The 15,622-nt window shown below is 39.0% G+C and overlaps 2 protein-coding genes across 2 annotated transcripts; both read right to left on the bottom strand.

Annotated features, from left to right (window-relative positions):
- Positions 1 to 4,167: 4,167 nt before the first annotated feature.
- LOC131313069 (rho-N domain-containing protein 1, chloroplastic-like) lies at positions 4,168 to 8,522 on the bottom strand. Its single transcript, XM_058341142.1, has 2 exons — positions 7,821 to 8,522; positions 4,168 to 5,576 (listed from the first exon to the last, which is right to left on the bottom strand). Exons 1-2 carry the CDS (start codon positions 7,858 to 7,860, stop codon positions 4,453 to 4,455), a joined length of 1,164 nt encoding a protein of 387 aa, XP_058197125.1. The 5' UTR covers positions 7,861 to 8,522; the 3' UTR covers positions 4,168 to 4,452.
- A 956-nt stretch (positions 8,523 to 9,478) lies between these two features.
- On the bottom strand, positions 9,479 to 14,483 carry LOC131313070 (mitochondrial ATP-independent inner membrane protease subunit 2-like). Its single transcript, XM_058341143.1, has 5 exons — positions 14,281 to 14,483; positions 12,336 to 12,508; positions 10,823 to 11,006; positions 9,980 to 10,086; positions 9,479 to 9,901 (listed from the first exon to the last, which is right to left on the bottom strand). The coding sequence occupies exons 1-5, from the start codon at positions 14,350 to 14,352 to the stop codon at positions 9,820 to 9,822; spliced, it is 618 nt and encodes a 205-aa protein (XP_058197126.1). The 5' UTR covers positions 14,353 to 14,483; the 3' UTR covers positions 9,479 to 9,819.
- Between the last annotated feature and the right edge of the window lie 1,139 nt (positions 14,484 to 15,622).

Below are 15,622 nucleotides of genomic sequence, written 5' to 3'. Positions count from 1 at the left end.
AAAAGGGAAAATGTCTATAAAGATAGCCAAACAAGCCCTAATATGCTGAATACAAAGCCCCAGTTGTCTCCTCAAGCACCCACGAATTGTCCGATTATAGGCCGACGCGCTAACCCAAGAAGTTTCTTAATGTTGATACTTTCTGTCTCGTCGAGTAGGGCTCGTGCATTTGGTCAGCTATATGCTCTACGAGGCACGAGCGACTGCGAGCGAAATGTGGGTAGTTTATATAAATATGAAATATGTAGTGGTTAATTATTGACGTTTAAACTCAAAATCTATATATTGTCTCTTCTAATAATGTTATTATTGCAATTGTTAATTATCAAGTCAAAAAAACATTAGGGTACTGAACAATTGATTATTTCATTCCTTTGGCAATTGACCTTAGTTTCCAACTAAAAAAAAACTTTTTTATTGGATTCTTGTTTATTGCTTGTGTTTTGATCTTTTGTTGACCGTGAGCACCACTCATTACTTCACGGTCGTCTGTTTTTTCGTGTATAAACTCAAGTTTTGACATACCTATCAATGTCTGGATCAACCGGACAAGGGGGTTGTCCGGACATCGATAACTTTTCCGTGTAGATACATTAATTGAGAATAAGTTCTGTCAGGATCAACCGGACAAGGGGGCTGTCCGGACAGCCCCCATGTGGGCCCCCTTCACGAGTTTTTTTTGGAAAATCCGAACCGTGCATTTTGTAGAGTCCGCAAAATAATGTATCTACACAAAAAATCAACTTGTTCGGACATCGATAGGTATGTCAAAAGTTGAGTTTTTACACGAAAAAATGGATGACTGTTCACAGTTTAACTTTAAAAATAGTTGACAGATCACGGTCGTCATTTTTTCATGTATAAACTCAACTTTTGACGTACCTACCGATGTCCGGACAAGCTGATTTTTTGCGTAGATACATTATTTTGCGGGCCCTACAAAATGCACGGTTTGAATTTTCCAAAAAAATGCGAAGAGGGCCGCCACGGGGGCTGTCCGGACAGCCCCCTTGTCCAGTTGATCCGGACAGAACTTTTCCTCTATATAATTATATAGCAATGACTAATTTTCCGTGACTAGTAATTATTATTATTATTTTTTATAATTAAGGTTTTCGGACTAGTTTACACATATCTCAATTAATCCTAAAGACTAATCCACCGTTCAGTAGCTAGGATTAATCCATGATGCTCCGGCAACTCTCCCATCACGCATTGACGCGTATTCCATGCACTCTTTGGTGGAATATTCCAGAAATTCTGAATAATTTAATTTTTCACTTTTCATAAGGGGACTCTACTCAAGCATTATAAATTGGTTACCAAATACATCGCACCAAAGAGTTGGCTCGGTGGTTAACGTTTAGGACTTAGAGATTAATATATTCCTTTAAGTCATGATCAGATTCGAAACTTTCCAAGTAGCAAGTGCTATAAAATTTTATGGGGCTGGCCTATTCATTCTGTCACTTTGTCTTGACTATAAGCGAGAAACCTACTAGCTAGGGTACAGATAAAATTGATCCTCAAATTTGTCGAAGCGTGCTCAAGCTGGCTTCGGGTCATTAAAAAAAAGAAAGAGTACCCAGGTCGAAGTAGGCTTTCAGCAGTATAAATATAGATAGTGTTTGCTAGCTTTTGCAGCTAGCATTGGAACTTGAAGTAGGCTTTGCAATATATGGTTAACCTTATCCATACAAGTACTAGTTCAATGCATGGTTTGGAGTGAAGAAACATTTTATAACTCCAAACATGTTATTTTAAGCTCTTACCCAAATGAAAAGTATGCCAAATTTAAAACAAGAGGACAGAGTTTCCTCCATTTAAGGAATCAATTCTCCATTCCTTAAAAAGACAATGGCAACTATCGATACTATATAGTAACAAAACCATATTCTACTTTAAGGAATCGTCTCTTCCCTACCCATGATTTTGGGTCTCTCTCCTTGTGCCTCCAAGTGTGAGTACTTTCATGAGGATGCATGTGCATATTTAAGAGTAATTATTCAATAGTTTCACAGTCATGTGGCGCTCCGCATCCTTCTAACAATATGCATTTATGCCGGCTCCATCTAATAAGTCGTGGACTCTGTGAGAATGTGGCGTTAGAACTTAGAATGTCCCGGAGCACCACGTGACCGTGCTTCGAGAGCATTGAATAATTTGACGTGCATCTATAATAAAGAAAATAGGAGAAAATTTCTACTATTAGTATAACACTCAACTCCGAAACATTACATACACTCTGTTTTCTTACAAGAGAGAAAATGAGTTAGATTCATGATTCATGAGCAAAGTTAATAGGGAAATCCAATAGAAAATGAGTTAGATTCATCTTTGTTGCCCCCAAAATCTCAAAGCGCAATCCCAAATATCGGTTGCTTTTTGTCATGAAGACAGGCCAGCATGCCTCCCTCCATCCAATTGGGAGCATTACAAATCCAATGCATTATATACGATTACATTCATGATTTAGATGGTCGAATATACCCCTTATCGAAGACCGAGGAGGGGGCAGAGTTGGCGAAACGCCGAAAAACGTGCCTAAATTTCACTTTTTTTTTGGACAAGACAAATCGTATTTTACCACTAATTTAAGGGAAAAGAGATGGAGTTGGTGCATGGAGTTTGAACCCTCACCCTGTGCAAAGAGTATAAGACGTTTATCAATTGCTACCACTCTTCCTTGAGAAACCCCGAAAATCGTGTCCCAAGTTTTAAAAATGTCCGATAATTTAACTTAAACAAACCCTTGTTATAGACTCATCCTCTTAGGCTGGTTGGGCTTTCAGGCTCTTCCTAGTTTGTAGAGAAATTATCACAAAAGTCCAGGGTAGTGGGTATTACCGTACAGAAAAATAAAGAGAAAAATCTTTTGGGAAATCTTTTATTGTGGAATGTTTGTCAAACTATTACTATTTCGGTCATTGACGGGTGTTCTAATGGAGAGGAGCGTGCCCGGCACACACAGTAATTGGTTTTTATAGGAGTTGAATTAGGAGTCTGTTTGTTTGTTGGGTTAGTGGCTATTTGAGTCGGAACGAAACTAGAGGTATAGCACACTGGATTTGGTCAATACCGATACGTACCTGCTGGTACGGTACGGGCTTCGAAACCTTGTAGAGGGACATAAGAGGATACATAGAGAGGGCAATAACTTTTTTTGATACATTTGGTGTCCGGGCTAGCTTATGCACACCTCAACTAATCTTTGCGGCGCAATTCCACCACTCACTTATGGGGATTAGTTGTACTAGGTTTGTTTGGGTGGGATAAGGAGTGAAGCTCTTGACCATTGGATGAAGAGGAAAATAATTCCAAAGGTCCAGATTATCTAATACGACCCTCTCAAGTATGATTGAATAATCCCTAACCCGGGTTATTGAGTGGGAAATGATCTCCGCTCTAGTTCAGTTGTCTCTTTAGTCCCACTCGACATACATAAGACTAGATAATCCTAAAGAACGTGTAGGGTCACATATTCCCTTGTACCGTGGATGCGGGATAACTCGACATACATAAGACTAGATAATCCTAAAGAACGTGCAGGGTCACATATTCCCTTGTACCATGGATGCGGGATACAATCCTGGCATCAACCATGCCCATAACATGCTTTATCCCCTCATTCTACATCACTAAGGGATGATAAGTCCTAAATAATTAAGCAGTAGATTGCCCTAGCACCCTTTATCCCCTCATTCTACATCAATGAGATATGAAATAAGCACTAAAAAAGTAAGCAGATTGCCCCGACTTTAATTGAGACCATGCTAGTGAGTAGTGACCTTTAAGATTGGTCTTCAAAAGTCGGTCTGTACTCTGTAGGACCGTATAGCGAGTTTGGGAAAAAAATTTGAGCAGTAGAAGCTTGTCATTCCCAAGTTCCCAACCGGGTCCCCAATTTGCCATAACAACCAACACTAAGAACCAAGCCACCATCTTGGCTGATCGTAAGATTCCTACTATTAATCACCACATTCTTGTCAAAGCAACTTCATTTTACATCAGATTCAGAGCCACTTCAACACAGATTTAGATGCATCTTCAACTCAAGTCATGAACTGAGGCTGCTGCTGCTTCTGCTCTTCCTCCGGATGTCACACTTCGTTAAGAGCTTTCGGATTAGGAACTTCAGATTAAGAAGGATTGAAGTGTACAATCACAAAGCAAGCAAAGATGGAAAAATTGTATTGAACTAGGGCACGAGTTTATCAAATCACAGTCAACAAGTACACCACTATCAAAGGAACAAGAACGAGAAGATCGCTAAATAACTTGCACAATCCACCACTAAAAAAACACCTCCAGAAGCATCAACAAAAACTTCTCAATTCCAACTAAACTGGACGAAAGTAGAAACATAAAGTCTCGTGAGAAAACGATGCCCGTCTAGCCTTACTCAAGATGTGAAATCATTGAATATATGGGGCTTTTTCATGCACTGCACTATCAAGTGGAGCCCCCTGCACTCAGCAATTCCACGAGCTCACGCTTCTTGAGCTTTGAAATCCCCTTTACGCCACGAGACTTCGCAAGGGCTCTCAGTTCTGGTAATTTCATTCCACTTAAGTCCTCATCTATCATTGGTTTGTCTTCTTCCACCTCTTCATCACTGTACCCTTCAAGAATCTCAGAATCTTCTTCCTCTAACATCCCATCAAACACAATTCCCTCAGAAAAACCAGGTTCAGGCTCCATCTCAATTCCGGAATCATTGGTTTCTGGATCTGGATGAAGCATCTCACTTTTACCATTTACCCACGTATCAATGACAGAATCAGAAGGAATGGGCTGGTCTTTCACTTGAGGTACTGGAGATCTACGTTGGAATTTTGATACTGGTCTGCGAAAAGTAGGGGATTCGCGCCCATGTCCCTGCGCTTTGTCCTTTAAATTATTCCTCGAGTTCGATGAGGTCGAACTTTCCTTCCTCTCAAATGCGCCATTCTGTTCAGACTGGTCCAAGATGGAGTCCAGAGTGCTTTTCTCTTTCTCCAATGCATGGTTAGATTCAGGTTCCTCCAAGATGATGCCCCTGTTGCTACCACTACTGCTCCTACCTGTCTTCCCAGTTTTACTCCTATTTTCCCTTAAAATTTTAAGGATATTTTCCACAGGTTCATCGTCCTTACCATGTGGCTGCTTCAACTCAGTCTTCTTCTTCTTGTCTCCCTTAGCAGCGTCTCTTTCTCGAACTTGAATCTGGATCTTTTTGAAAAGTTCAAGAATCTCATTTTGTTTGGGCTCCGGAGTTGAGGTCGGTTGGTATCTTGGAGGATTGGAGGCAGAGGATATTGTCCCATTTTTTGAGGACAATATATCATCGGATTCATCCAGGCTTTCAAAGCCATTCTCGTCATCTTTCCTATTGTTCCTGTTTCGGGAGAAGCCACGCTTGTTTTCCCTGGAGAAGTTACATACAATAGACATCCTGCTGGAAATGCATTTTACGGGTGCAGTTTTCAAATGTGTAAGGGTTTTGTAGGGCCCACGAGAGGAGCAAGGAGACGAACTGGCGTTTCCTCCAGAAACTCCTGAGCAGGGAAGAAATCTTCCATCTGTTAATCCATAACCTGCACGGGGGTAATGATCCATACATTGACAATATTATTGTTTCAGGCTGTGAACATTATACGTTTATTGCTAATTAACAAATCAGGGTTCAAAGAAGAAGAAGAAAAACAACAAAACCAGACAATAGGATAGTTCAAATGGGAAAGTCAAAAGTTAGAGAGCTGGGGGAATCAGATGTGTTAAGCTTTATATTAACACATCATCATATGATGGAAACTTCATTAAAACAAAACAAAACAAAAAAACAGAAAACAAAAGAACAAAAGGCCAAAGCAAGACTGCAGACTCAAAGGCTACATGCATCTTCGCATACTACTTGGCATACCTAAAGAAGATTCCACACACCACACTAAGGTGCCGCCATGCATCCATTTAAACTAACATGTAGTTTTTTTAGTTTGGATCACACCCTGAACGTCAGGATAATATACTTTCACCAAAATGAGTCAGTTCTATCATATAGCTAGCTGTGCAAGGATACTTTTCCATCATTTCTCATTAAAAAGACTACTCGCCTAGGTTGACCTAAGCCAAATGCCACACAGTAAACCTTAATATAATGAAACAGCCCAACAGAATTCCTTGTGTAAACCTACCCCTACCCCCACCCCACCCCAAACACACACACACACATATATACAGACATAGAAACAGAGAGATCCACTCTCTTTCTCAAGTAACAAATCCAACAACAACAATTAAAAAAAAAAAAAAAAAGGCCTTCAGAATTCTGGGGCGTAACAGTCTTTCCAAATGCGTACATTAGGAGAAAATTTCTCTCAGCTCCATGTATGATGCCCTAGAAACCAATAATCCCTCTTTACCCCATTAATTAAGGCCAAGCAATAGACTACTTGTACTACGTCATTTGCAAGCATTTGAATAAGACAAGCACGTTACAACTTACAAGGACTCCTCCAAAACTACAAACTATCACACTAAGGTAAGGTAGCGTATGTGTCTGAAATTGCTTGTTGGACATCCACACAGAAAGTGTTTAATAAGTCGCGTTAAGAATACAAGTATGGAGAAAACACCCATGTTATGCATGGCCTGCCCTATAGTCTCTGAAAAGAAAACAAGAATGTTAAGAAATAAAATAAGATGTTGGGTCAACGTGTGTATGGATCCGACACTCGATCGCATAGTTACATAACTTACATCCGACACAAGTTGCCGGTAATATGTAAAATATGTACCCAACCTATCATTCGATTCAGCTATGAATTTGACAGCCAAAGTTTTTCTAATGGAAGAGTTGGAATGACCAGATGGAAGAAACCATCTTTCTCCTAAAACTGAGAGCCAGAATTCTATGCTTGTAAGAGATACACTGTTTGTTTGCCATGCGCATAGACTGTAGTGTGCCTTTCTAATTTTAGATTTTGCATAAGTATTATGTACCTGGTTCTGTTTCTGCCTAGTTTTCGGTATTTGTCTCTGTTTTCAATTTCCAGAATAAGAGCTTACATTAGGCTTATAAATATGTTAACGTCCTACACTCAGTACAGAAAGTAAAAGCCACTTTGGACAGTTGTAACAGAATCTTGTGTCCTTCTAAAAGGGTGAGCATCTGATATGCGAAGTAGTTGACACGAACTGTTAACTCCACATAAGAAACGTTTAACTCAATGATTATTGGAGATATGTTGGCAGCGATGTGCTAAGAAACTAAGAAATATTAACTCCACATAAGACAAGGAAACAACACATCACCATTTCTACATACTCCGTCCAAAGGTCCTTCATGTATTTAGAATTTGGAAGTACTTTTAGTTGGAAGGTTTCCCTTTTGAGTTTATAAGCGACTTTTTTAGTTTTTATCTTTTTGGCTAGTTGCAAGTGTTCCTTCATTCGTATATCGATTTTGTATCGCGAGAATGTAACGGAGGGCCCATATCGAAGGTTTGTTTTGGGCACCCTTCAGCAAACCACAAAGCTTCAACGTACCCCATAGGGTTTTCAGTGGCCATAATTCCTAATCCAACAGGAGAGACACATACAGTCATTTCTTTTTTTGGAAAGTTCACAGACAGTCATTTTATCAAACATGTGGCGACCACTGTTGAAATTCTGCCATATACTTAAAACCCATCAATCTCAGAGTAGATATTAAACAAAGATAATAACTGAGATACAAACGAGAGCGTGAGGTCGTAGAAGAACAAGAATACACAAAATCTTGAAGATAATCGAACGAGGATTAAAGTCAGAGCCAGAAAAAGAAACCCTAGAATGCGCACCTGGGAAGTTTTGGGTGACGAAATGGATAGCTGGAGACATTGATTTGGAGTTGGGCAAACGAATCTCAATGGCGGTTTTTCATTTTTCGCAGTGGTATCGTTCACAGTAGCTCAACTGATGCAATTTCTGGGTATAATTTTGGTAGCTCGAAGACACAAGTGAATGAAGTGATAAAACCGAGGGTTGTCCAAACGGGGCTATCTCTTTTGGGGTTGGGCCGACCCATTATGATGAATCTCTTGATCGCATTGGAAAAATGACGGCCTAAGACGTGTTTTGATAATTAATACCCGTCAAGGACATGCTAAGAACAATTGTTAATGCTGAAAATGTTCTTAGCGGGTATTAATTATCAAAACACGTCATTGGCCGTCATTTCCCCAATTTTCTTTATCTATTTTTCTTCATTCATTACTCTCGAAAATCTCCTTCAAAAACCAAAACAAACAGGTATTTGGGCTAACTTTTTAGGATCGTTTTGACTATTTTATACTAAAAGTTATCTTTGACTAGAAGACAAGTTATTTGGACTAAATTCATTGTTGTTATGTTGAATTTATTGTCTTTATGTTAGAGACATGGTGGCCTGGTGGGTATGACATCCATAAGAGTATCTCAAACATTTGGTCTTTTGGCTTACTCAAACGGATCAAAAAGTCAGTGAAAAAAGTTTGTCCAAAGGCAACCTAAACCGACACGAAAAAAAGCCCAAGGAGCACGTTAAAGTTGATCACCTTTAGGACTAAACTAACAGGTTACTCCTGTATATCTAATATAATGTCAATTCTTTGTGATTTTTATATTCATGACTGAAATACTCCTAAGGGTTTTCACTGCCCAACTATGAATTCCCCAACTGACCTAGATCACTCCTTCGGTTCTTTTTTTTCAGCAAAATTTTGCCCATCATTTTTTTTTCAAGCAGCAAGCACAATTGAGTACTTGACGACAAGCTCCATGAGAATAACGAGTGTCGACAGTAGGTAATGTATAAGCTCGTGTGTCAATACTACGCAGTGGAAATGGCTAGTTGAAACGGCCCTTCTTGGCAGTTACCTTTCAGAATCTATTTATGCAGTTTTAATGGCAGCAGCAGGAAAATGAGAGTAACACGAAGAAAGGGGTGAGAGAGCATTTGGCCAGTTCATGATATCTGTCTGCCGAAGACAGAACTTCCATCACCGCGGCCATTGTGAACCAGAACTTAGTTTTGTGTTGCTATCTAGCTGAACTAGATAGTTTCTACTTGAATGCTGCCCATTCTGCTACAGGTGCAAATTACAGGTGCAAATTAACGGCAAATATTCCCAGGGGATACTCAGTTCCATCACAGTATAACATAAAGCATAAAGTCATTGCTACCTCCACAATCAAGTATAGATTTCAGCAGTTTCAGCTTCCATCACAAATGTTACTGTTATCAGCAGGTGATATAGGTATGTCGCCAGAAAGTAAACACCTAGTTAAGCTAAGGTGGTATCAACCAGATGACTTGCCCAGGTGAGACACCAAAGCAATACTAAAAAGGTAAATTCAAAAACGGAAAAGTGTTTAGGCACTCTAGAATACTATGTTTGCTGAAACCCCATCAAGCATAGCAGAGAGTGGCAAAATAGCTTAGGTCAAGTTCGAACATAAGCAACCATAATGTCAGTAATTGACACTCAAATGGTAGTTTTTCTTTCTAGAATATCACATCAAAGATGGAACTCAAAATTCAGTACAACGCCGGGAAATATTCTTCAGTCTGAAAAAGAGAAAGAGAAAAGGGTCGGGGGAAGCAATAAAGATCCGGCAACTAGACCACCATAACCAGTAAATGGAAATGATCAATATGCCAGGCCATTGCACAACAGATGACAATGAAAGGACTCCAAACTCTCTTCTTGTTCTTCTTTTTCTCCTTAGCACTTGAGACACAGGAGATCTGACGAGAAAATGGGCCAATAGTACTTACAGAACAATTGACTCAGAAGCCTTTTTATTTGTAAACACCATCTATGCTTTGTGATCTTTAGCCATCTCATCAACATCCAGTTCAACTTCCAATACAGGGGAATCCTTCCTCATGCTGAAATGACTGGTAAGGAAACACCAGATTTACCGTCACCATCTAACATCAAGTATAAAGCTCATTTGAAGTGATAAGATCAGCTACCTGTTCTGCACACGACCATGATCAACAGCTGTTCTCAGGCTATATATGACTCTACCAACTATGTCTGTCATGGGTACAGGACCAAATGATCTGCTGTCATTGGCCTCCTGCAAATTTTATTTTTTTTGATCGGCAAAAGAAATTTCATTATCATGCAGATACAAATGACATTGGCCTACTGCAATTAAAAAAATGAAACAAGAAAAAGGCAAACACAATGAAACTATGGTCAGAGCTACCACCCATTCAGAGAATCAGCACTACACTTCTGCAACTCATTACTAGTGCATAATAATTGTATTGCCATTAAGCACGCTTCAAAGATATAGATTATCGACATGAGAAAAGTCTATTGTTCGGAAACTGAAGCCTTAGATAAAGTAGGCTCAGTTGATGGTTGTCATTTCGATGGTCAGCAATCTAATCTACTGGATGCTAGATCAACCCCATTAGCATAAGAATCAATCAGATTCCATGCAATGGTCATGCTCTACTCACGCCTTTCGGCATCTTAAATAGAAACAAAAAACTCGTTTCCTTCCACTTTCTAAAGAAACAGATTAAGGCATTGCTTTGGACGGGATAGGAGTTAGCCAGTATTTTGCGCCTCCAAAGCAATCAAGCGTGAAGAAACGAGCAAAATAGGTTAACCAATGTACTTTACATGTACACTAATGACATGGGCAAAAAGTCCAGCGACTCATAACAAATTTGATCTAGGCTCGTCTAGCTGAAGTAACAAGAAAAGTACCCATTCTTATTTTATTCAATAATGTTAAAATCACCATGGGACACAATCCATGTGGGCAAGCTGTAACACAAAAACAATTAAAAACAACACACCTTGGCCTTTAGAGTTTCATTGTCAGACAACACCCAACACTGATCCGTTTCAAGAACGAATGGCTCATCTTTTTCATCAGTAGATACCATTTCATACCCCTCAATAGCAGCCAATCTTCTGACTAGATAATTATCAGATTTTTCAGGGTCCTTGAAGACGACGACATCTCCAACAAAAACATGCCTGTCACTCAAACCCGTATATGCAGTCAGGGAGCCATATAAGTAAAAACAAACAGACAGAAAAACCACCACCACTAACGAAACATTTAGCTTAACAGAAAATTCACTGTAGTCATACACTAATCCCCAGATTAAACCTCGCTATCATCATGAGTGGGAGGCTTATGGGCACTTGTATGCCGCCCATTATAGTTAATAATTTCTTTCAAAAAAAAAGAAAGGTTAAAGGATAACCATAAACCACGTATTAACAAAACCACATGCAAACAAAAAAGACCACTTTGACAGAAGCAACACAACCCATTGATAGCAAGGCAATCAGAAGTCATAAGAACATTCTTAAGTAGCTTGAAACCCCTAAGTCAACCATTCAATTTAATAGACCACTGCATTGCTGTGGAGTGCCCCTATGAGAATCGTATTTGATAAAAAAAAAAAAAAAAGAAAAGACCACTTAGACAGAATCAACACAACCCAATTTGATAGCAAGGCAATCAGAAGTCATTAGAACATTCTTAAGTAGCATGAAACACCTAAGTCAACCGATTCAATTTAATAGACCACTGCATTGCCGTGGAGTGCCCGTATGAGAATTGTATTTGAAAATTATTAAGCAGCCAAAAGAGATAGGTGGAGAAACCTCAACCACGAAACCTGTGGTGTCCAAGCAGAGAGTAAACTTTGTCATGTGAAATTGCAACAGTGTTATATCCAAACACTAACTACAATGATTCATACAGGTGAAGCAATTATATCAGCAGATTATTAGGGAAACCCCAAGTCACACCTTAACATATGTAGGCTAACGATTCTATAGCGTATGCTGACAAAATGTCCTGCTCAACACTTTGGTTAATTGGCTGAAATTATCCATGATTTAAGAAGGATACCGAATATATTATGGCCAACCCAATGTGCAAGACTCCAGCAGTCCAGCTTATAGGGAGACGTAGCAAATATGCAGTTACCCAATTTTTTTATGGAGAGAATTGTGCAAGGGAAATATATGTTTCATAAACCACCGGACCAAGTTTGAGATTCTACAATCATTAGAAACTTAATCATTTGAAATAGCTAATTTCCTTCCTCGGTTGCCCTTCTGCTTAATATTGCAGATGCACAAAATGACAAGTGAGAAGAAAAAAGGTATCAACTTTATCTCAGATTCTCAATGCCTCTGATCGGTACTGTACTTAACCATCAATGATCAGAGGAGAATGAAAGTGCATTAGAGCTGAAGAAGTGTGCTTCATGGAGGGAGGGAAAAAAAAAAAAAAGAAGGCATAGAAAATGTCTATCTAGCTAAGCCTAAGTTATTAAGTAAAATTACTTTGGATCTGCTGCTGGTATTTTCCGAACAAGAAGAGTTCCCCCCTGCCCTGCTATGTTAGGTGCCATTTCCTCTCCTTTGTTCCAATGCAAGTATGTCAACTTTCCCTGAAACAAAGTTTTCCATATTGCATCACCTACTTCGGTCTCAGCGATTTGGCCTCGTTTATAGCTCTGCATCAAATTCAAGATTTCCAAGTATAAGCTCCTATGTAATTAATTTTGCAATGCAACACCCTTAAGGCTTAACAATAAACGTGCGTAGAAGAAAAGAAACAAAAAGTCTACAAAGATGAAGCAGGAAAAAAGAGGGCAAAATGCATGAAATAATTTTAGAGCCATTATTTTTTGAGCTGAATCTGAAAGAAGACGTTTCACATTATTTCCCATGAGATTCAAGCAAAAGCAACTGAATCCACTCTTAGGGAATTAGGCTATGTCCAGAATGATTGCGCATTTACACTTTACGCAGTCCAAGATGGCAACAACAACACATGCTGTTACCCTTGAATACTGACAGCAAATCATTCAAGGCAGTAAAACATCCGAAGTATCCAATCAAGTAGAATACAGTCTAACATCCTCGGCACTCGGCAGATGCATAATTAGAGCAGCATCAAACAAAACTGTAATGCTTTTGATTCAAAAGGAATCAAAAGCATAATAGAGAGTAGATTGAGTATTTGTCCGACTAAAGACCCAGGACGGCTTCCGAGCTCCACTAGTGGTTACGCTGTTGTTAACGGGCACCTGGCATCGTCACACTGGCTAGACTATCACATACTCTAGAACGAGATCTATGTAGAAGGGAAAAGGACGTTCAGACACAAGCAAGAAAAGGGTGACATTCTAATGGTCCCCTCCTTGGGTGATGCCAGCACATGTGCCAGGCAGTTGCATTTCACATGCTCTGAGTGCCTTGGACAAGAGAGATCAATATGAATACAGAGGTAACCAAAATCACCCACACTTCACTTGAGTTTGTACTTCATCTACTTACTTAGGCATCTGTAGCCTTTCCGGCTGGATTGGCCCGAAGCACCAAGGTTGTCTTGCTTGTGCGCACTCATGTTGAATGAAAAGGTTGCAAGAGGATCTTGGTCGCGAAATCTCAGGACACGTACAGTGCAAACATTCATACCCCGCACAAGGGGTAGTTATTCAGTACTCTGGGAGTATACTCTCTCCTCTCTCATAACATGTGATAGGGTGATAGGAGAGAGTATACCTCTGGAGTATTGAATAATTTCCCCCCGCACAAGATAGTAATAGGACTGATGCCAATACTTTTTAGCCGTTACCCATCGTTACCCAACAACTTTTTAGCCGTTACCCAGTGTTACCCGGCAACTTGGTAGCCATTACCCAGCAACTTGGTTGCCGTTACCCAGCAATTAATAACCATAGGGTGTGTTTATAATGTAAGCAACACCGATTCTGATGATGCCCCTCCCCCTACATTTCATCCGATACACTTTTTTTTGTTGTTAATCCTAAAAAAAAATGCAACTTTGATAAAAAAAACAAGAGCTCTGTACTCGCGTGATCCTTTCTTTGTCTTCTTTTTCCTTCGGTACAAAAGAGTTAAACGTATTTGTGTTTTCATCCATATCAACCAATCCATAAACCACGCAATCAAGAAGGCTCTTAAATAAACGTGACAAAATTCCCAATGCCTCTTCTTTCTTTTTTTTTAATCAGCACAAAATAACCAATGCTGACACGCAGAAAATCTAAAATTCGCACAAACTCAAGGATACCTAGCAACTACTAGTAATTTATTATCACGATGTAGGGAGACATACGAACACGACACGTCCCATTGGCGAAATCTATACGACGATTTTGCAAGAAGTTTACGATTTGACCAACAAAAGCAGCAAACCATGGTAATAAATCGGGGATTGAAGAGAGAGAAGGGGGGTGGGGGGAGGAGAGAGAGTGACCTTCCAGCTGAGAGAGACGGAATAGTCGAATTTGTGGGCTATGTATCGGACCCAGGTGGATAAGGAAACCATCGCAGGTGGGAGATACGACCACGGTGTGGGTTCTTCAGCATTCCCCGGAATCGGAGCCCCTCTCGCTTAAACTCATCTCATCGCACCCTCCTTGTCGCTTTTTAATTGCACCCTGGCTTGACGAATCGTGGCCTCCTTTGTACTCGTTCCATACATTTTTAAAAAAAATACGTAGTTTATTTCATATTTTTAAATTTAAAAATAATATAAATGAAAAATAATTTTTTAATTTTTTTTTTGCATCATTAAGATTTCATCGAGATTTTTCAAATAAGATTTATATTATATATTTTTAGATTTTAATAAATTCATAATTTTTAAACTAAAAATTGTCATTTTAAAAAATAAGAAACTTTTTTTTGTTTCTGAAACAGGCTCCACAGGGTGATCCAAGTCACATAATTCATGTGTATCATCTTGACTAGTAGTAATACAATAAAGACACATGTATATAGAAAATGATGTACAGCAGCCACGCACAGATCGCTTTTGAAGCAAAGTTAGATGATTCGTAAACGTCCTTCCCTAAATGAAGTATTTTGAACAAAATGAATGGTTCCGATTATCTTTGCGGGACCCGAGACGGACGCAAAAACGATCTGTATGTGACTGCTATACATCATTTTCTATACATGTAGCAGCGTTGTTAGTAATCTTTTGCAAGAATAAATAGTGCAAGCGCCATATGAGATTCAAGATTAACACCATAACTTTCTGACATTTTTTTGTTTTAATTTTAAAAAAATTGCATTCGTTAGTTTTCATCAAACTTTTATTATAAATTATAAGTATGACATATGCCTGAATTATGGAAATATCCGATTTTTTTTTTTATATTTCCAAAAAATATTGGATAGATGTCATCAATTTTTTTGAGCAACTCCCATCTAGTGTTATCATTGTCTAGTTTGATCTAGTTTTCGATAGTTTGTGAGTTATTTCCGGGCCATAATAATAATTGGAACCTTTTATTTTTTAGAGCTCACTAAAAAAATTTCCACATCAAAATTTACGTTAATCGGATAAATATAGTTTTAAAATGTATTAGTCTTGCCAAAAAAAAAAGGGTGTGTAACACGTGATTTCAATAGTATCTGATCAATGTGATTCTTGATGTGGCCAATGTTCTCAAAAAGATCTAAAAAGTGAAACATTCCGATCATTATTGCGCACCCGGAAAGGGCCCATAAACAACTTAAACCGGACACTATCAACACTGGATGGGAGCTTACCCCTAATTCTATTCATTTTCTAAACCAAGGGGTTTGGC

The sequence above is a fragment of the Rhododendron vialii genome, chromosome 13a (genome assembly GCF_030253575.1).
Source record: "Rhododendron vialii isolate Sample 1 chromosome 13a, ASM3025357v1".
In the NCBI taxonomy this organism is placed as follows: domain Eukaryota; kingdom Viridiplantae; phylum Streptophyta; class Magnoliopsida; order Ericales; family Ericaceae; genus Rhododendron; species Rhododendron vialii.
This window is presented reverse-complemented; position numbering and strand designations above follow the sequence as displayed.

What these genes read in the sequence shown, in the direction of transcription:
- LOC131313069 (XM_058341142.1), bottom strand. Translation starts at nt 7,860, where the DNA reads ATGTCTCCAGCTATCCATTTCGTCACCCAAAACTTCCCAG. An exon ending in CGTCACCCAAAACTTCCCAG is followed by an intron (nt 5,577 to 7,820) that starts GTGCGCATTCTA and finishes ACCCCCGTGCAG; the next exon opens with GTTATGGATTAACAGATGGA.
- LOC131313070 (XM_058341143.1), bottom strand. Translation starts at nt 14,352, where the DNA reads ATGGTTTCCTTATCCACCTGGGTCCGATACATAGCCCACAAATTCGAC. An exon ending in ATGAAACTCTAAAGGCCAAG is followed by an intron (nt 10,087 to 10,822) that starts GTGTGTTGTTTT and finishes TAAAATTTGCAG; the next exon opens with GAGGCCAATGACAGCAGATC. An exon ending in CATGGTCGTGTGCAGAACAG is followed by an intron (nt 9,902 to 9,979) that starts GTAGCTGATCTT and finishes TTTCCTTACCAG; the next exon opens with TCATTTCAGCATGAGGAAGG.